Source organism: Bombina bombina, chromosome 5 (genome assembly GCF_027579735.1).
Source record: "Bombina bombina isolate aBomBom1 chromosome 5, aBomBom1.pri, whole genome shotgun sequence".
Taxonomy (NCBI): domain Eukaryota; kingdom Metazoa; phylum Chordata; class Amphibia; order Anura; family Bombinatoridae; genus Bombina; species Bombina bombina.
In genome coordinates, this window is record NC_069503.1 from 852,756,208 (window position 1) to 852,777,980 (window position 21,773).

Genomic DNA, 21,773 nt, shown 5'->3' on the forward strand with positions numbered 1-21,773 from the left:
TTTTCCATTTGGCCTAGCAACAGCACCAACATTTTTCTCGAAGGTTCTTGGTGGTGTTCTTTCTGTAATCAGAGGGTAAGGCATTGCAGTGTTTTTTGACGGTCTTGGTACTAGTTCAGTTTTTTCTTTTAGCTGAATCTCACACAAAACAACTAATGTTGTTTCTTCAAGTATATGGCTGGAGGTTCAATTTACCTAAGAGTTTGTTTCTTCAGACAAGGTCACCTTCTTAGGTTTCTTAGATTCAGTGTCCATGACTTTTTCTCTAACAGGCAAGAGACAAATTAAATTGGTCTTAGCTTGTCCAATCCTTCAGTCTCTATAATTCTCTTCAGTGATTATGTGCATGAAAATTTTAGGTCTTATGATCTTTGCATCGGAAACAATCTCCTTTGCTCATTTTCATATGAAACCTCTACAGCTTTTGCATGCTGCACAAGTGGTGCAGGGATTATACTCTGTTATCACAGTTGATTTACTTTAATCCCAACACTCAGCTTTCTCTGACTTGGTGGTTTAACCATCACCTTATTGTTTTAAGGGGCCTCCTTTGTTCGTCCTTCCTCACTTGTGATCACGACAAATGCAAGTCTTTCTGGTTGGGGAGCTGTCTGGGGATCTCTGACAGCACAAGCGGTTTGGAATCCTCAAGAGGCGAGGTTTCCAATCAATATTTAGAACTCTGTGCTATTTTTAGAGCTCTTCCGGCTTGGCCTGTATTTGAAGAGAGAACTTTACTTTTGTTTTCAATCAGACAATGTCGCAGAGAGTGGCATATGTCAATCATCAAGGGGGACTTGCAGTCCTTTAGCGAGGAAAGAAGTATCTTATGATTTTTTTCTTGGGCAGAATCCAACTCTTGTCAAGACTCAGCGATTCATATCTCAGGTGTAGACAATTGGGAAGCTGAATTTTTCAGCCGTCATTTTATTCATCCGGGGGAGTGATTTCTCCATCCAGATGTGTTTTTTTCAACTTGTACAGATGTGGGGTATTCTAGAAATAGATCTGTTGGCCTCTCGCCTGAACAGGAATCTTCAGATACCTTTCCAGGTTTGGTGATTTTCTGGCGGAAATGATGAATGCTTTAGCAGTTCTCTGTTTTCTCAACCTGCTTTCTTTTTTCCGTCTCAGGTTCTTTTCCCAAAGGGTGATCTCCAAGATCATATGTGTTTCTGATAGCACCAGCATGGCTTTTCAGGTTTTGGTATGTGGACTTTGTCCGAATGTCCAGTTGCCAGCTTTGGTTTCTTTTTATAAGACCAGACCTTTTTTGTCTCAAGGCCCAGTTTTTTATAGGATCTCAGATTTCTGAATTTGAAGGCATGGAATTTGAACACTTTGTTTTTTGTTTTGTTTTTTTCTTCAAATTGTTTTTATTAAGGTAGCCATGTCAAACTTTACAGAAATACAGGGTACATACACATATAGGGCATTATGCCATACAAGTATATGCAATATCAGACATCATATATATAGACATGTCTTAGAAGATACCATCAGTAGTATATCTAAAAAAGAAAAATAAGAAGGCACTGTACCTTATTGAGCTAGCTCTTTTCAATTCTATATTGCAACGTGTGGAAACATTTAGTTACCTGATTTAACATGTGAGACCTAAACTTCATAGAACTAGTTGGAAACAATGGGTCTCTAGATATCCACAAGTTGAACCTCTGTTTAACAAACAAGCTTACAGGAAACACAGAACAAAGAGAATATACACGTATTTATATTAATAAACCCCCAAATTCTGAGAGTCTAAGGAATCTCTCTAGCCTATCATATCCCAGAGGACCCCCCAGTCCATATTTTCCAATGGGCCCACAGCAAATGATATAAATCACTTTCATACAAGGGGTCAGTCTAGCAGGCCGTATTCTAGGGTATCCATGGTGAAGTTTACCCTCCATCTAGAAGAGCATAGAGGGGCCCCCGGGCACTAGAAAACTACTGGGTTGTTATGGGCTATTAGTAGAATACATAGTGTTCCAAGGTGACAGAGCCAGAAGGCAGAGAGAGGAAAAAAAAAGGGGGGGCGTAGACATCCAAGGACAGCGTATACATCTCCAGGTAAGTGTCAAAGTGTGTGTTTTAGGTAAGTCATACTAAGTCTCCCCGCCTCTCCCACTCCTCCCAAGTCGTCCACACCAGTGCATGCACACCCAGTCATCCCTCCTATTTTAATGAATATTCTTCCATTTTACGAATATAATCAATTGCCTCCATTACCATCCGCATTGAGATAAGAGCAGTCCCCAACCAATTCCTAACTATGGTCAGCTTTGTGGCTAAGAGAATGATACATAGTATCCTGTCTGGTTTAGTCAACTTCCCAAGTCCTAGGTGGAAGAGGGCTACAGACAGTGTCAATTTTTGGACAAAGACCTAAACGTGCCAACAACCCTGCCACCTGTTCCCATACTATCTTCAGTTTATTACAACTCCACCAAATATGTATGTGGGACCCCTTTTGGCCACATCCCCTCTAGCACATGGCTGACTTCTGAGGAAAGATTTTGTGAAGTATGACTGGAACCGTATGCCAGCGCAGAAGCAGTTTGATAAAAAGCTCATATAAGGTGACGCAATGGATTGATGCTTGCGTGAATTGGATAGCTTTTTGCCATTCTATTTCGGTATGGGCCTGCCCCATCTCCTCCCATTCCAGAACATGATGCGTCTTTACAAACCCTTCAGAGTCCAGTAGCACCTGATAGTGTAGTGTTAGGGCTTTACAGAAAGGCTTGCCGGCTAGCCATCTCATTTTCCATTGTATCATATCTCTAAGCTGTTCTCTCGGGAACCCCCAGGCCCAACGGCATGGACCTTAGCCTGAAATATTCAAAGTGGTAGGGATATCAGCAGTAACTAGATCTGAAGCCGAGGTCGCCAACTCCCCCCCCCCCCTCAAACAAGTCCTGTATTTTTGTGAAGCCCCACCCTCGAGGGTGCGAGTCCGGGAGACAACATAATAGCACCTTCACGGAATGGGCAGGGGATGGGTGTGTCACGACGCTTGCTAAATTCCTAAGTTCCCTCCAACTTTTGAGGCACGCTTTAAGAACCGGGTTATCTATTCCCACAAGTATATTTGCATGTTGTGGGATCCAAATGAGGTCTTCAAGAAGCAGGCCCGCTTGGAGCATGGCTTGTTCAAGCTGTTTCCATCTTGTGTCATTCGATGACGTCCCCCAAACCGCAATGTGCGACAGCATAGCCGCTTTATAGTATGTACGTATATTGGAAGCAGCAAGACCTCCATTTAAGATAGGTTTCTGCAATTGTTGCTTGGGGGCTTGCCATGCCAAATAAATTAAGTACCGATTGGAAATGGTTCAGTATATAGTTGGGGATCGATAGCGGGAGGCATCTGAATAAATACTTCACTTTAGGGAGTAACATCATCTTAACAGAATGGATTCTCCCCATCCATGAGACCTCAAACCCCGACCACTTAGAGGTGAGTGCCCGAAATTCCCCAAGCAAGGGGTCAAAATTAGCTTGTATAGTCACTTTGGGATCAGGAGAGAGGATCACTCCCAAATGCTTCAATTGATTGGTAGACCATTTAAACGGGTAAGACTCTCTCAAGCTGGCTAGTTGAATTGGGGCCAGATTCAAGGCCAGCACTTCCGTTTTTGTATGGTCAGTATATGGACGGGTTATAATACAATATATTTAATAATTATTCTTTAAAATAAACCCCCAATAAAATGCATATACATAAAAATTAAACTTAATGTAAATTCCTAAATTCTTTATATTAGTTAAAATTTATAGACACATTGAATTATATTTATAGGAACCAGGCTATGAATCAAACTATACACGTTTATGCTGTTAGAATATGCTATACAAAGATCATAAAAATTACCTTATTCACCAATAATCTCCAAAATTAGAGTTGCATTTAAATATCACAATGAGATGCCAAGGTATGGTTTGTTAACTTCCAGACAAATATACTTAAGCTATTTAGCCCACAAATTATTCTATACAACTCTAATTAAAACACCAGAAGTTATATATATTCTTAATGTAAACAGCCAGTTTATATGCCAATTTATCTAATCTGAAATAAATTCTTAATTATCTACAATTAAGACAAATTCTAATATATACTGTGTGTGTGTATGTGTATGTATGTATGTATATATATATATATATATATAAAAATAAAATATATACTGTATGTATATTTGCAAAGATAAATTACTTAGCATACAAAAGACAAGCTTAAAACTATATAGGACTGTGAATATGAGCTTAAAATACAAAGTGTTGTTTTAAAATTACTAACTTCAATTTAGTTATAGTTACCAAATACCTTTTGATTTTAAATATTAATTGATTTTAAATATTAAAAATATAGAACAGTCATACATCACCAAATAAGCAAATCAATATTTCCAGGGTTCCTCTGATAAATCTAATTTCACTTCATAAGTTAAGAGGTAATTTTTGCAAGATGGATAAAAATTATTCCCAGGTTGCATACATCTTTATAAAGTGATTATTTAACATACTATAACTTTTAGCATTTATAAACCTCTCTTGTCAGCATCTATATTATATCCATGTTTTTGGCTAATATTCATAGATCATCTTCTTGCCTGTAAAGTAAAGAAACAATGTTGTAACACAATCTCCCAGATTTTTATGTGTTCATATTTAATATGTTGTCTGGAAAAAAAAGAAAAGAAAAAAAGAATATATATATATATATATATATATATATATATATATCTCTTAACTACATGAAAATTAAATAGATATAATTCCTTTATCTGAGATTTAGTTTCCCATGTGCTGTAGGTAACTTGAGTTCAGATGCCTTATGTGTATTTAGATCTCAGCAGGGACAATTTATCACCAATATGCTAAGACTATTTCCTGGCCCTTAGTGTTTGCTTATCTGATTTATTCAGACTTTTAGGCTCCCTCTGTATTGAGCAGTGAGGGGGTCTGTAAATCTATTTTCCATTTTGTGCAGGAAACTCCATATATGGACCTAAACATCTGAGGGTTTCAAAATGCTAATATTTACTTTGAAGTAGCCCACTGGTTTTTGTTTATACAAAAGTTTAAGCCTTTGCTCTTTCTGAAATAACTATGCAAACAATTTCATTGATGAATGAGGGGGTTTGGTCTGTTACAGTGACATCTGGGGTTTTACAAATAAAATGAATTATTTGTTGTACACAACTATATATACAGTATCTCACAAAAGTGAGTACACCCCTCACATTTTTGTAAATATTGTATTATATCTTATATATATTATAACTCTGAAGAAATGACGCTTTGCTACAATGTAAAGTAGTGAGTGTACAGCCTGTATAACAGTGTACATTTGCTGTCCCCTCAAAATAACTCAACACACAGCCATTAATGTGTAAACCGTTGGCAACAAAAATGAGTACACCCCTAAGTGGAAATGTCCAAATTGGGCTAAATTAGCCATTTTCCCTCCCCGGTGTCATGTGACTTGTTAGTGTTACAAGGTCTCAGGTGTGAATGGGGAGCAGGTGTGTTAAATTTGGTGTTATCGCTCTCACACTCTCTGATACTGGTCACTGGAAGTTCAGCATGGCTCCTCATGGCAAAGAACTCTCTGAGGATCTGAAAAAAAGAATTCTTGCTCTACATAAAGATGGCCTAGGCTATAAGAAGATTGCCAAGACCCTGAAACTGAGCTGCAGCATGGTGGGCAAGACCCATACAGCGGTTTAACAAGACAGGTTCCACTCAGAACGGGCCTCACCATGGTCGAGCAAAGAAGTTGAGTGCACATGCTCAGCGTCAGAGCGTCCAGAGGTTGTCTTTGGGAAATAGACATATGAGTGCTGCCAGCATTGCTGCAGAGGTTAAAGGGGTGGGGGGTCAACCTGTCAGTGCTCAGGCCATACACCGCACACTGCATCAAATTGGTCTGCATGTCTGTTGTCCCAGAAGGAAGCCTTTTCTAAAGATGATGCACAAGAAAGCCTGCAAACAGTTTGCTGAAGACATGCAGACTAAGGACATGGATTACCAGAACCATGTCCTGTAGTCCGAAGAGACCAAGATAAACTTATTTGGTTCAGATGGTGTCAAGCGTGTATGGCAGCAACTAGGTGAGGAGTACAAAGACAAGTGTGTCTTGCCTACAGTCAAGCATGGTGGTGGGAGTGTCATGGTCTGGGCCTGCATGAGTGCTGCTGGCACCGGGGAGCTACAGTTCATTGAGGGAACCATGAATGCCAACATGTACTGTAACATACTGAAGCAGAGCATGATCCCCTCCCTTCGGAGACTGGGCCGCAGGGCAGTTTTCCAACATAACGACCCAAACACACCTCCAAGACGACAACTGCTTTGCTAATGAAGCTGAGGGTAAAGGTGATGGACTGGCCAAGCATGTCTCCAGACCTAAACCCTATTGAGCATCTGTGGGGCAGCCTCAAACGGAAGGTGGGGGGTCTCTAACATCCACCAGCTCCGTGATGTCATCATGGAGGATTAGAAGAGGACTCCAGTGGCAACCTGTGAAGCTCTGGTGAACTCCATGCCCAAGAGGGTTAAGGCAGTGCTGGAAAATAATGGTGGCCACACAAAATATTGACACTTTGGGCCCAATTTGGACATTTCCACTTAGGTGTTACTCACTTTTGTTGCCAACGGTTTATACATTAATGGCTGTCTGAGTTATTTTGAGGGGACAGCAAATTTACACTGTTATACAAGCTGTACACTCGCTACTTTACATTGTAGCAAAGTGTTATTTCTTCAGTGTTGTCACATGAAAAGATATAATAAAATATTTACAAAAATGTGAGGGGTGTACTCACTTTTGTGAGATACTGTATATTAAATATATAATTTAATGACATTCACAGATATCCTGACAGTATAGTTGAGCTTATAGTACGATAACTCCCCAAAATGTTTCAAGATTTCAAAAACTGCTGGCAAGGATGTTTCTGGGTCCGTGATAAATAGTGTAAGGTCATCTGCAAACAAGGCAAGTTTTTGCATGGTATCGTATATCAGTAGGCCCTGATCTTACCTGCCAGTGGTTCTATAGCCAGTACAAACAGGAGAGGGGACAGTGGGCAGCCTTGCCCAGTCCCATTCATAATGTCAAATGGTTTTGAGCAAAACCCCTTGCCCCGGACACTGGCAGATGGATTCAAATACAAAGCCATAATGGCCGTGATCAGATGCGCCGGAAACCCAAAGGCACCTCTACCATATACTCCCACCGCACCTTTTTCTGCTTCTAGAGACAGGGTGACCATTGGGAGCCCCAGGGACCTTGACTCTGAAAAAATATCAAGCATGTTACAGAAGCATTAGTTATTTTGTTGTGAAGAGCTTATTTCCCAGCAGCAATGCCTGAACCAGCAAGCCAGCGCCTAAGAAGGGCTCCAAGAAAACCGTAACAAGTATCATTTCATAAAGAGTTAACTTTTTTCAGCTTTTAGAAACTATTGCCTAAATACACATTTGCTGGCTTCAGCTCTAAGTTTAGAGATAACCAATCCCATTGTCTAATCACCTCCGGAGCCAGACTGCTAATTGATAAGATGAACTTGTAAACTTGTTATCTTAAGTACTGTAATCCTATTGTGGCCTGTCAAAGGACAGTGCTCTCTATCTAAATGTGTGATGGGGGATTTTGTGCTTCCCCCCCTCTCCCCCTGGGAGTGCCCTGTGTGCATGTAACCTTAATAAAAAGCAGGCTGGGCATCCCAGTCCTGAGTTCTTGTTTGACCCTCAATCGCAGCGTTGACTCGTTTTTGTGGGCAGAAGGGTATCCTAGCTGTACTGCAGCTAAGGGAGATTATTCTATATTTGCGAGACTCATATAGAATACTATGGAAAGCAGCTTCTCCCCTCTTTAGCAATAGGGATCCAGGCTACTAAGCGGTCCATCTCTCAGCGAGACTAAGGGTAACCGTAACATTTGGCGGCAGCGGCGGGATTTTCCTGGATTTCCTAGGAGAGGTACAGAACGGATGGAGAGCGCTTACGAAAAATTGAAGCGTACAACCCTAAAGGATTTACTTGAAAGCAGAGGGGGGTACGCCAGCAACCGGCCGAGGAGAGAGCTGATCACAGAATTGACCGAACTGGATCAGAGCTTCACAATGGCGGAAACACCGACCACGATTAGTGACGAAAAAAACAGGATTGTTCGGGAAAGGCTCTCATTATACGGGCCGAACCCCTCCATGGAATTGGTACAGCAGTTGATGGCGGAGGCGGATGAGGATATACGAGAGACTCGAGCCCACGAACTCAACCTAGCGAATGCACACCGCAATGCTGAAGCCCCGCAGGTAATCATCCCTGTCGAAAATGCTGGGAGGCCCAAGATACCCTATGCAGCATTTCGACCCTTCCTAGAGAGCGAGACAGGGATTGATGAATATTTGTCGGACTTCGAAAGGCAATGTGCCCTGCACCAGATTCCCAACAGAGAGTGGCCCACGATATTGTCTGGGAAACTATCCGGGCGAGCCCTGGAAGCCTTTCGTACTCTGGGTGCTGAGGAAGTGACACAGTATGAGCTAGTTAAGGAGACACTGTTGCGACGGTACGCTGTAACTCCGGACACATATCGCCGACAGTTTCGGGGCATGAAAAAGAAGCCTAACGATACCCATATGGAATGGGCGCACCGAATGCGGAGAGCGGCAAATCACTGGCTGAGCGGAAGTAAAGCGGTGACTGGTGAGGAAATTTTACAATTGTTTCTCTTAGAACATTTTTATAATGGCATGGAACAGCAAGGGAAGGAATGGCTGCTAGACAGGCGGCCTTCTACCTTAGAAGAAGCAGCCAAATTGGCCGATGAACATTATGACTCCCGTCTTCACGAACCCATGAACTACCGAGCTCCAGCACGGGTCGAACCCAGAGAGGTTTACCGTGCACCCCCTCGTGCTGAATTTCGAGCCCCAGTGCCCACAGGGCCCGTCCGACACTCAGGACCACCCAATAATAGCTCTGAGCGTCCCAGACCGACTTGCCACCGATGCAAGCAACCAGGGCATTTCATGGCTAGCTGCCCCCTTAATACGCACCAGACACCCAGGAATTACAATTACCCCTCTGGGTCCTATCGTCCGGCCCGGGCCCTCTGTGTTAACCAAGAGGCCCCTATGGAGGGATATGTGGGGCCGCTTCACGAGGCAGACCCTGTATATGCTGCCTCAGATAACCGCCAGCACCATCGGCAGAGGGTATGGCTCGAGGGGCGATCTACCGAGGGATTGCGAGACACAGGGGCTACTATCACGCTGGTACAGAGTCATTTGGTGCCAGAGCACAAGCGATCCGGACAGACTGTGGCCGTTAGAGTGGCGGGGGGGGATGTGTACAAAATTCCAACAGCTAAAGTGCATCTTGATTGGGTGAGCGGGAAAGGGGGCTGTGAACGTGGGCCTAATGGATAATTTACCTGCCGAAGTACTACTGGGCAACGATTTGGGCCCCATGACTTCTGCCTATGCTCCAGTATGCAACAACGAGGCGGACCCAGTGACTACACGGGCCCAAGCCCGGACGGAGCGAGAGCTCTCACCAGTGCGGGAGACACAGGTAAGACCTACCCCGACCTTGCCTGACAGGTTAGGCCCCATACCCTGGGACACCCCAGATGCTTTCGAGGCAGAGTCTAAGACTGACCCGACCTTACAAAAGTACCGGGAACGAGCAGAGACCGGAGGGGGCGGGGCAGATAACGAAACATTCTTATGGGAAAAAGGGAAACTATACCGCTGGACAGAGAAAAGGGGACAGCGTAGGCGACAGCTGGTAGTGCCCCACAAATACCGTCAAGAAATCCTCAAAATAGGCCACGACATCCCCTTAGCAGGCCACCTAGCCGTAACCCGTACCCTACACCGCATTACTCACACGTTCTTTTGGCCAGGGGTGCACGCTGACGTTAGAACTTACTGTAACACCTGCGATGTGTGTCAACGAGTAGGAAGGCGAGGCGATCACCCTAAAGCCCATCTAGTAAATATGCCCATTGTAGAGGAACCCTTCAGCCGGGTTGCTATTGACCTAGTGGGACCACTGGCTACCCCTAGTCCCTCCGGTAAGCGCTACATTCTTACCGTAGTGGACTACGCTACCAGGTACCCAGAGGCTGTCGCCCTATCCAACATACAAGCGGATACGGTAGCGAATGCACTAGTACAGGTGTTCTCCCGGGTAGGATTTCCAAAAGAAATCCTATCCGACCGAGGCACCCAATTTACAGCTGAATTGACCCAACAACTCTGGCAGGTTTGCAAAATTAAGTCCCTCCTGAGCTCCCCATACCACCCCCAGACGAACGGGCTGTGTGAGAGGTTCAATGGGACCCTCAAGCAAATGCTCAAGACGTTCACTCAGGAATACCGAGACTGGGAACGCTTCCTGCCGCACCTCCTATTTGCTTATCGGGAGGTGCCCCAGGAAACGACAGGGTTCTCTCCCTTCGAGTTGCTCTACGGAAGAAAGGTACGGGGACCCCTCAACCTGATCCGGGAGCACTGGGAGGGAGAGATGGAGGCTGACGGTGTCCCCATTGTGCCATACGTGCTGGAACTCAGGGACCGAATGGAGCAATTAGCCAAATCCGTGCGGGCTAATCTCCAGTTGGCCCAGAGAAGACAGAAAGTATGGTACGATCGTGGGGCCCGAAAGAGAATCTTCACCATAGGACAAAAGGTGCTAGTACTTAAGCCAGTGAAGACAGACAAATTGCAGGCGTCCTGGCAGGGTCCCTACCAGATCGTAGAGAAAAGGGGAGACACCACTTATGTGATAGCTAGCTGCCATGACAACAATCTTAGAAAGACATTCCATGTAAACATGCTCAAGGAATATTTTGAGCGACCAGAGAACGTGACGGCCGTATGTTGTTCCCCTCAGGAAGACCCAGACAGTCTACCCATTCCAGACCTATTAGAAAAGAGTCTCCCCACCGGAATAGTGGCTCAGGTTCAGATAGGAGACCGACTTAGCCCCACTGAAAGGGAGCAGCTCAGCCAACTCCTCCAGTCCAAACACCTCACCTTCTCCCCGAAGCCAGGGTACACTACTTTAACCACCCACCAGGTAGATACTCCGGGACAAGCTCCCTTGCGCCAGGCTCCGTACCGAATCCCCGAAGCAGTTAGGACAGGAATGAAGAAGGAGATCGATGAGATGCTCCAGCTCAGGGTAATTGAGCCCTCCGATAGTCCCTGGGCCTCCCCAGTTGTCTTGGTGCCCAAGAAAGATGGGACCACCCGGTTCTGCATAGACTATCGGAGGCTCAATGAAAAAACCGTGACGGACGCTTACCCTATGCCCAGGGTAGACGAGCTACTCGATCGTATAGCCAGGGGAAATTACCTGACCACTATTGACCTCTGCAAAGGTTACTGGCAGATTCCCCTGGCCCCGGAGGCTATCCCCAAGTCGGCATTCGTCACCCCATTCGGCTTATATCAGTTTAGGGTAATGCCGTTTGGGATGAAGAATGCCCCAGCTACATTCCAGCGCTTGGTGGATAGGCTCCTGGATGGCTTCCAGAGTTTTGCTTGCGCCTACCTGGACGACATAGCGATCCACAGTGAGTCCTGGGAGGACCACTTAGCTCATGTAGGAATGGTTCTGGATCAGATCCGGGCTGCTGGCCTGACTCTGAAGCCAGAAAAATGTCACTTTGGGATGGCCGAGGTACAGTACCTGGGTCACCGGGTGGGGTGTGGAAAGCAGCGACCAGAGCCGGCCAAGATAGAAGCTGTCGCCAATTGGCCCACCCCCATCACTAAGACTCAGGTCCTAGCCTTCCTGGGCACGGCAGGGTACTATAGACGGTTCGTACCAGACTACAGCACACTTGCCAAACCCCTGACTGACTTGACCAAGAAGAACTTACCTCGACAGGTCCTGTGGTCTCCCCACTGTGAAACGGCTTTCCAGGCTCTCAAAAATGCTCTAATTAACGCTCCTGTCTTGGCGGCCCCAGCCCTTAACAAACGTTTTATCGTCCATACAGATGCTTCCATGTTTGGGCTGGGAGCCGTCCTCAGCCAAGTAGGCGAAGATGGAGGGGAGCATCCAGTTGCCTACATCAGCCGGAAGCTCCTGCCCCGCGAAGTCAGCTATGCAGCGGTCGAAAAGGAGTGTTTGGCTTTGGTGTGGGCATTAAAGAAATTGACTCCCTATTTATATGGGCAGGAGTTCACTCTGGTCACCGACCATAACCCGTTGGTGTGGCTGAACCGGGTCTCTGGAGATAACGGCAGGCTATTACGTTGGAGCTTATCGTTGCAACCCTTCAATTTCACCATTACTTACAGACCTGGGAAACAGAATGGCAACGCCGACGGGTTGTCCAGACAAACCGACCTCAGCCCCGCATAACCAGCGGTCTGGACAGCCTTAGTCTGCCCCGAAAAGGGGTCAGACCGTGTCTGCCAGAGTGTTCCACAGAAAGGGAGCACTGTTACAGAAGCATTAGTTATTTTGTTGTGAAGAGCTTATTTCCCAGCAGCAATGCCTGAACCAGCAAGCCAGCGCCTAAGAAGGGCTCCAAGAAAACCGTAACAAGTATCATTTCATAAAGAGTTAACTTTTTTCAGCTTTTAGAAACTATTGCCTAAATACACATTTGCTGGCTTCAGCTCTAAGTTTAGAGATAACCAATCCCATTGTCTAATCACCTCCGGAGCCAGACTGCTAATTGATAAGATGAACTTGTAAACTTGTTATCTTAAGTACTGTAATCCTATTGTGGCCTGTCAAAGGACAGTGCTCTCTATCTAAATGTGTGATGGGGGATTTTGTGCTTCCCCCCCTCTCCCCCTGGGAGTGCCCTGTGTGCATGTAACCTTAATAAAAAGCAGGCTGGGCATCCCAGTCCTGAGTTCTTGTTTGACCCTCAATCGCAGCGTTGACTCGTTTTTGTGGGCAGAAGGGTATCCTAGCTGTACTGCAGCTAAGGGAGATTATTCTATATTTGCGAGACTCATATAGAATACTATGGAAAGCAGCTTCTCCCCTCTTTAGCAATAGGGATCCAGGCTACTAAGCGGTCCATCTCTCAGCGAGACTAAGGGTAACCGTAACAAAGCAGTCTGCGCGTATTATCCAATCCCTGTCCGCCTCGGATGAACCCCGTCTGATCTAGATGTAGTAACAGAGGGAGAACCTTACTTATCCTAGTTGCCAATATACTTGAATATATTTTGATATCAACATTGATCAATGATATTGGCCTATATCTTTCACATAGGCTTGGATCCTTACCCTCTTTAGGAATGGTCATGATTTCAGCCTCTAAGCATTCTTTGGGTAAATGTCCAGACTGGAAGGCCAAGTTAAAAACTACTGTTAGAATAGGGCTAACTCTCTTTGCATGTTTTTTATAGAAGATGGAGGTGAAACCATTGGGCCCTAGCGCTTTATGAAGCTTCAGTTTTTTAATCAACTGAGCCACCTCTGCAACTGAGATTGAATGGGATAACAAGTCTTTTGCCTCATCGGAGACCCTACGCAGATTGAGCTCACTCAGGAAGCTCCAAATATCATCTCTAGAGATCGCCTGTCTTTGTTCTGAGGACGAAATGTGGTATAAATGGCTATAATAGTCTGCAAAGGCCTCTCCGATATCTCTGGGAGAATAATATCTCCCCTCTCCACTTTGAATATAGGCAATCCTACTTATTAGGGTCCTTTCCTGCAATTTATTCGCTAGAAGGTGATCTGCCTTGTTGCCCTTGTGATAGAATTTCATCTTAAGATACTGAAGGTTTTGCTGCATTTTCTGGATTTCCAGATGGTGAATACGCTTCACAGACTGCAGCTCCTCTAGTACCGAGGGGGTGATGTTATCTTTCATACGCTCTCTAACAGATACATAACAACAATATAGTTAAGCTAGGATTTCCCCCCTTCGCTTCCTGTTTTGAGACTCTCTCTTAAGGAAGATGCCTCTCAAATAGGCCTTTAGAGCCGACCAGACCGTTTGCATTGAAATTTCACCATCTTTATTAATCTTTAAGAAGTCTTCCACTTCTTTGATCCATTCAGGCATATATATATCTTGTAATAGGTGGTTTTGCATGCGCCACCTCTGTCTGATGACAGCATCATGATCTCACCACATACACAGTAAAATAGTAGAGCTTTGTACTCCCTGAAACAGCCAAGGGTCATAAAAAACATAGTCCAATCTGGAGAAGGAGGAGTGAGTCATGGAATAGAATGTATGGTCACATGAGTCTGGGTGTAAAGCCCTCCAGACATCATGGAGATGAGACTGACTCATCAGTTTTCTGAATGCCTGCAACATAGTATCCCTGTTGCTTTCGCTTGCCTGCCCTGGTGCACCTCTCCTATCTTTCTTAGGGTCCCACAACATATTAAAATCCCCTGCCATCAAAACATGGCCCTTTTTGACCTGGTCTACTATCTGAAGCAGCTTCCTAAGAAATCTTACCTGGTTCAGATTAGGGAGATAGACGGCGACCAGGGTATACAGCACACATTTTAAACGACATATACAGATTACGTACCATCCAGCTGGGTCACAGTCAGTGTAACTATGGTCATATGCTACCTGGTTCCCAACTAGAATTGTTACCCCCCCAGCTTTTCTATGGAATGTGGATGAAATAGAAACTGGGTATAAGTTTGATTTAAATCTGGCAGCTCCCTCATCTGTTCAATGGGTCTCTTGGAGATATGCTAAGTCTACATGTTGTGACTGGAGATACCTTAGGAGCAGACTCCTTTTAGTTAGTGAATTGAGGCCCTTGGTATTTAATGTGCAGATTTTCATGTTGTAATCAGGGATCAAAGAGGAGAGAGAGTAAAAAAAAAAAAAAAGGGTAATAGATTATAAATGAGTGGTCCTGTCGCCTCGGGTCTGGCAGAGACTACCTAACTCTTTACTGTGTGTGTATATATATATATATATATATATATATTTCTCCTGTTAAGTGTAGTCAGTCCACGGGTCATCCATTACTTATGGAATATTTCTCTTCCTAACAGGAAACTGCAAGAGAATTACCCAGCAGAGCTTGCTATATAGCTCCTCCCCTCACCTGTCATACTCAGTCATTCTCTTGCAGCCTAACTAGATAGGAAGCTGTGGGAGATCTGTGGTGTTTTTTTAACTTAGTTTATTTCTACAATCAAAAGTTTGTTATTTTTAAATGGCACCGGAGTGTACTGTTTATTCTCAGGCAGCTTTAGAAGAAGAATCTGCCTGGGTTTTTTTCTATGGTCTTAGCAGACGTAACTAAGACCCACTGGCTGTTCTCATCTGAGGAAAAGTGAGGTAACTTCAGAGAAGGGGAATAGCATGCAGGGCCCCCCTGCAACAAAGAGGTATGTGCAGTAAATTATTTTCTGAGGAATGGAATTGACTGAGAAAATACTGCTGATACCATTGTAAAGTAAGTTCAGCATTAAATGCAGTGATAGCGACTGGTATCAGGCTGATGTGTGTGTGTGTGTGTGTGCACTGAATGTATTTTCTAAGGAATGGAATTGACTCTGAAAATACTGTTAATACTGAAATAATGTATGAGCCTTAACTGCAGTAAAAGCGACTGGTAGCAGGCTTGTAAATAATAATACATAACTTTTAAATGTATGTTTAAAACGTTTACTGGCATGTTAATCGTTTTTTGTGAGGTACTTGGTGATAAAACTTATTGGGGCATGATTTTTACCACATGGCCATTTTTGTTTTCTGCATAGAAACAGTTTCTGAGCTTCCCCACTGTTGTAATATGAGTGGCAGGGGCCTATTTTTGTTCATTGTTATTTCAAAAATTTACCATAAAATATGGCGTAAATATTTACATTGGTGCGAATCCAAGTGTTACTCATGGAGTAAGGTTAGGATTCCTAGGATATTGTCCTTTCTACAAGAGGGTTTAGAAAAGGGTTTATCTACTAGTTCGTTAAAGGGACAGATTTCTGCTCTGTCTATTCTTCTACACAAACGTCTGGCTGAAGTTCCAGACGTTCAGGCTTTCTGTCAGGCTTTAACTAGGATTAAGCCTGTGTTTAAGTCTGTTGCTCCGCCGTGGAGCTTAAACTTAGTTCTGTTTTTGATGGCTATTTCCTCGGCTCGGAGAGTCTCTGAGTTATCTGCCTTACATTGTGATTCTCCTTATCTGATTTTCCATTCAGACAAGGTAGTTCTGCGTACTAAACCTGGGTTCTTACCTAAGGTAGTTACTAACAAGAATATCAATCTGCATAATCTGGACGTAGTCCGTGCCCGGAAATTCTATTTGCAGGCAACTAAGGATTTTCGTCAAACTTCTTCCCTGTTTGTCGTTTACTCTGGACAGAGGAGAGGTCAAAAGGCTTCGGCTACCTCTCTCTCTTTTTGGCTTCGTAGCATAATACGATTAGCCTATGAGACTGCTGGACAGCAGCCCCCTGAAAGGATTACAGCTCATTCTACTAGAGCTGTGGCTTCCACCTGGGCCTTTAAAAATGAGGCCTCTGTTGAACAGATTTGCAAGGCTGCGACTTGGTCTTCGCTTCATACTTTTTCAAAATTTTACAAATTTGACACTTTTGCTTCCTCGGAGGCTGTGTTTGGGAGAAAGGTACTTCAAGCAGTGGTTCCTTCTGTTTAATGTTCCTGCCTTGTCCCTCCCTTCATCCGTGTACTTTAGCTTTGGTATTGGTATTCCATAAGTAATGGATGACCCGTGGACTGACTACACTTAACAGGAGAAAACATAATTTATGATTACCTGATAAATTCCTTTCTCCTGTAGTGTAGTCAGTCCACGGCCCGCCCTGTTTTTACGGCAGGTCTAAATTTTAATTAAACTCCAGTCACCACTGTACCCTATGGTTCCTCCTTTCTCGTATGCTTGGTCGAATGACTGAGTATGACAGGTGAGGGGAGGAGCTATATAGCAAGCTCTGCTGGGTAATTCTCTTGCAGTTTCCTGTTAGGAAGAGAAATATTCCATAAGTAATGGATGACCCGTGGACTGACTACACTACAGGAGAAAGGAATTTATCAGGTAAGCATAAATTATGTATATATATATATATACTGGAATGTAAAGCTTAGAAGCCGGCTCGTTTTTGGTTCAGCACCTGGGTAGCACTTGCTTATTGGGTTGCTACAATTAGACACCAATCAGCATGCGCTATCCAGGTGCTAACCAAAAATGGACCAGCTCCAAAGCATACTTTCAAACTTTTTAAAATAAAGATACCAAGAGAACAAAGACGAAATAATAATAGGATTTAATTATAAAGTTGCTTAAATTGCATGCTCTACCTGAATCATGAAAGTTTAATTTTGTCTAGACTATCCCTTTAACGTCAAAGTAGAATCCATTCACAAAGGGCACCATGTTATAGCTGATAGTCATGCCAGTAAGTTTTTTTTTTTTTTTTATCTTAGGTTTTTCTTTTTTTCACTTTGTGTTCATTATTGTTCTCTTCTTGTTCCTGTATAGAAAAGCTTACCTGCCCTACGTAAACTTATGCCAAGCTCTCAGTCATTCATTATGCAATGTGGTCAGCAGATACCAACTACTAAAGTCACAATGGCGAACTCTGTCTCTGTTGTGAAGATTACACCAACCACTTTGTCTCAAAGTATAAAACAAATTGGTACAACAACCCTTGGCAGTCTTAAAGTTCAGCAAACGTCCTCATCATTGACACAGCCAATCAACACATTGAAGCCGATGAACTTCAAACAGTTGGTAAGAGAAAGCATTTTTGTACTGCTTTAGTTGCACATCCAAAAAAATGTCTTACTTTACTTGTTTGTAACTACATGTATAAATACTATGACCTGGTCACATACAGTAAGAACCCCTCATTACATATGTCTGATAGTATTAAACAAGTTTTTTTTTTTTAATTATTTTTTTATTGAGGTTATTGGAAACAATAATAGTATTGACTTAACAGACATCAATGTATAAATATGATATTATGATTACATGCAAAACAATATAAACAGAACTACCACATACACAAGTGTTGCGTGCCTGTTACATGCAAATAATTACTACAGACGAAAGCAATAATCAGAACAATGGTAGGTATACTGAACATAAGGAATTTAAGCTTCTTTTCTACTGTTAAGTTTGGTCAGTCCACGGGTCATCATTACTTCTGGGATATTAACTCCTCCCCAACAGGAAGTGCAAGAGGATTCACCCAGCAGAGTTGCTATATAGCTCCTTCCCTCTACGTCACACCCAGTTATTCTCTTGCACCCAACTAATAGATAGGATGTGTGAGAGGACTGTGGTGATTTACTTAGTTTTATACCTTCAATCAAAAGTTTGTTATTTTATAACAGCACCGGAGTGTGTTGTTCCTTCTCTGGTAGAGTTTGAAGAAGAATCTACCTGAGTTTTTTGTATGATTTTAGCCGGCGTAGTTAAGATCATATTGCTGTTCTCGGCCATCTGAGGAGAGGTAAACTTCAGATCAGGGGACAGCGGGCAGGTTAATCTGCAAAGAGGTATGTAGCAGCATATTATTTTCTGACAATGGAATTTGACTGAGAAAATTCTGCCATACCGATTTAATGTAATCTAACAGCCTTAAATGCAGTAGTAGCAACTGGTATCAGGCTGTCATGTATGTATATTTTACACTTCAGTATTCTGGGGAAGGGCACTTCACTGGGATAATACTGTATGCATAAGACTTTAGCCTAATTTGCAGTGACTAGCAACAGGCTTTCTAATGTCATTTCATTTATTTTGATGTTAAACGTTTTTGCTGGCATGTTAAATCGTTTAATTTTCTGAGGTACTGGGTGAAAAAATGTTTTGGGCACTGTTTTTTTCCACTTTGCAGTCGTTTTATTTTATTTAAGACAGTTTACTGATCTCCCTCACTGTTGTGTGTGAGGGGGAGGGGCTTATTTTGGCGCTTTTGATACGCATCAAAAAATTCAGTCAGAAGTCTCTTGTCTTCCCTGCATGATCCGGTTCGTCTCTACAGAGCTCAGGGGTCTTCAAAACTTATTTTGAGGGAGGTAATCACTCACAGCAGAGCTGTGAGGTTGTAGCTGACTGTGATAAAAAACGTTTATTTCTGTACTTTTTTTTCTGCTATCAGGGTTAGTTATCCATTGCTAATGGGGGCAATCCTTTGCTAAAATTGTGTATTTACCGTAAAAGATTGATGTTATAGTTTGTTCTCAACTGTCATAACCTTTTTCTGTGCTTCTTAAAGGCACAGTACGTTTTCATATTATTGTAAATTACTTTGAAAAGTATTTCCAAGTTGCTAGTTTAATTGCTAGTGTGTTAAACATGTCTGACTCAGAGGAATATCTCTGTGCTATATGTGCTAAAGCCAAAGTGGAGCCCAATAGAAATTTATGTACTAATTGCATTGATGCTACTTTAAATAAAAGTTAATCTGTACAAATTGAACATATTTCACCAAACAACGAGGGGAGAGTTATGCCGACTAACTCGCCTCACGTGTCAGTACCTGCATCTCCCGCTCGGGAGGTGCGTGATATTGTAGCGCCGAATACATCAGGGCGGCCATTACAAATCACATTACAGGTTATGGCTAATGTTATGACTGAAGTTTTGGCTAAATTACCAGAACTAAGAGGTAAGCGTGATCACTCTGGGGTGAGAACAGAGTGCGCTGTTGATAATAGGGCCATGTCTGATACTGCGTCACAGTATGCTGAACATGAGGACGGAGAGCTTCAATCAGCAGGTGACGGTTCTGATCCCAATAGAATGGATTCAGACATTTCTAATTTTAAGTTTAAACTCGAAAACCTCCGTGTACTGTTAGGGGAGGTTTTAGCAGCTCTAAATGATTGTAACACCGTTGCAATCCCAGAGAAATTATGTAGGCTGGATAGATACTATGCGGTACCGGCGAGTACTGACGTATTTCCTATACCTAAGAGGCTTACAGAAATAATTGCTAAGGAGTGGGATAGGCCCGGTGTACCCTTTTCCCCCCCTCCTGTGTTTAGAAAAATGTTTCCAATAGACGCCACCACACGGGACTTATGGCAGACGGTCCCTAAGGTGGAGGGAGCGGTTTCTACTCTGACTAAGCGTGCCACTATCCCGGTGGAGGATAGCTGTGCCTTTTCAAATCCAATGGATAAAAAATTAGAGGGTTACCTTAAGAAAATGTTTGTTCAACAAGGTTTTATATTGCAACCCCTTGCATGTATTGCGTCTGTCACGGCCGCGGCCGCTTTTTGGTCCGAGTCCCTGGAAGAGACTCTTGACTCAATAACTATAGATGAGATTTCAAACAAGCTTAAGACACTTAAGCTAGCTAATTCATTTATTTCGGATGCCGTAGTACATTTAACTAAACTTACGGCCAAGAATTCCGGATTCGCCATTCAGGCACGCAGAGCACTGTGGCTAAAATCCTGGTCAGCTGACGTTACTTCTAAATCTAAATTACTTAACATACCTTTCAAAGGGCAGACCTTATTCGGGCCCGGATTGAAAGAAATTATCGCTGACATTACAGGAGGTAAGGGCCATGCCCTGCCTCAAGACAAAGCCAAACCTAAGGCTAGACAGTCTAATTTTCGTTCCTTTCGGAATTTCAAAGCAGGAGCAGCATCAACTTCCTCTGCACCAAAACAGGAAGGAGCTGTTGCTTGCTACAGACAAGGCTGGAGACCTAACCAGTCCTGGAACAAGGGCAAGCAGGCCAGGAAACCTGCTGCTGCCCCTAAGATGGCATGAATTGAGGGCCCCCGATCCGGGAACGGATCTAGTAGGGGGCAGACTTTCTCTCTTCACCCAGGCTTGGGCAAGAGATGTCCAGGATCCCTGGGCGTTAGAGATCATATCTCAGGGATACCTTCTGGACTTCAAATCCTCTCCCCCAAAAGGGAGATTTCATCTGTCAAGGTTGTCAACAAACCAAATAAAGAAAGAGGCGTTTCTACGCTGTGTACAAGATCTCTTACTAATGGGAGTGATCCATCCGGTTCCGCGGTCGGAACAAGGACAAGGGTTTTACTCAAATCTGTTTGTGGTTCCCAAAAAAGAGGGAACTTTCAGGCCAATCCTGGATTTAAAAATCCTAAACAAATTCCTAAGAGTTCCATCGTTCAAAATGGAAACTATTCGGACAATCTTACCCATGATCCAAAAGGGTCAGTACATGACCACAGTGGATTTAAAGGATGCTTACCTTCACATACCGATTCACAAAGATCATTACCGGTATCTAAGGTTTGCCTTCCTAGACAGGCATTACCAGTTTGTAGCTCTTCCATTCGGATTGGCTACGGCTCCAAGAATCTTCACGAAGGTTCTGGGTACTCTTCTGGCGGTACTAAGACCGCGAGGAATTTCGGTAGCTCCGTACCTAGATGACATTCTGATACAAGCTTCAAGCTTTCAAACTGCCAAGTCTCATACAGAGTTAGTACTGGCATTTCTAAGGTCACATGGATGGAAGGTGAACGAAAAGAAGAGTTCTCTCTTTCCACTCACAAGAGTTCCCTTCTTGGGGACTCTTATAGATTCTGTAGAAATGAAGATTTACCTGACAGAAGACAGGTTAACAAAGCTTCAAAATGCATGCCGTGTCCTTCATTCCATTCAACACCCGTCAGTAGCTCAATGCATGGAGGTGATCGGCTTAATGGTAGCGGCAATGGACATAGTACCCTTTGCACGCCTACATCTCAGACCGCTGCAATTGTGCATGCTAAGTCAGTGGAATGGGGATTACTCAGACTTGTCCCCTACTCTGAATCTGGA

At 43.6% G+C, this 21,773-nt stretch overlaps 1 protein-coding gene across 1 annotated transcript in view; it reads left to right on the forward strand.

The window, feature by feature from the left end:
* The window catches only part of TAF4B (TATA-box binding protein associated factor 4b), a 920,546-nt gene that overhangs the window by 179,422 nt on the left and 719,351 nt on the right, over positions 1-21,773 (forward strand). Inside the window, exon 7 of the mRNA XM_053714992.1 lies at positions 17,487-17,738. Coding sequence (XP_053570967.1) covers positions 17,487-17,738 — 252 coding nt within the window. The remainder of the gene's footprint in view (positions 1-17,486; positions 17,739-21,773) is intronic.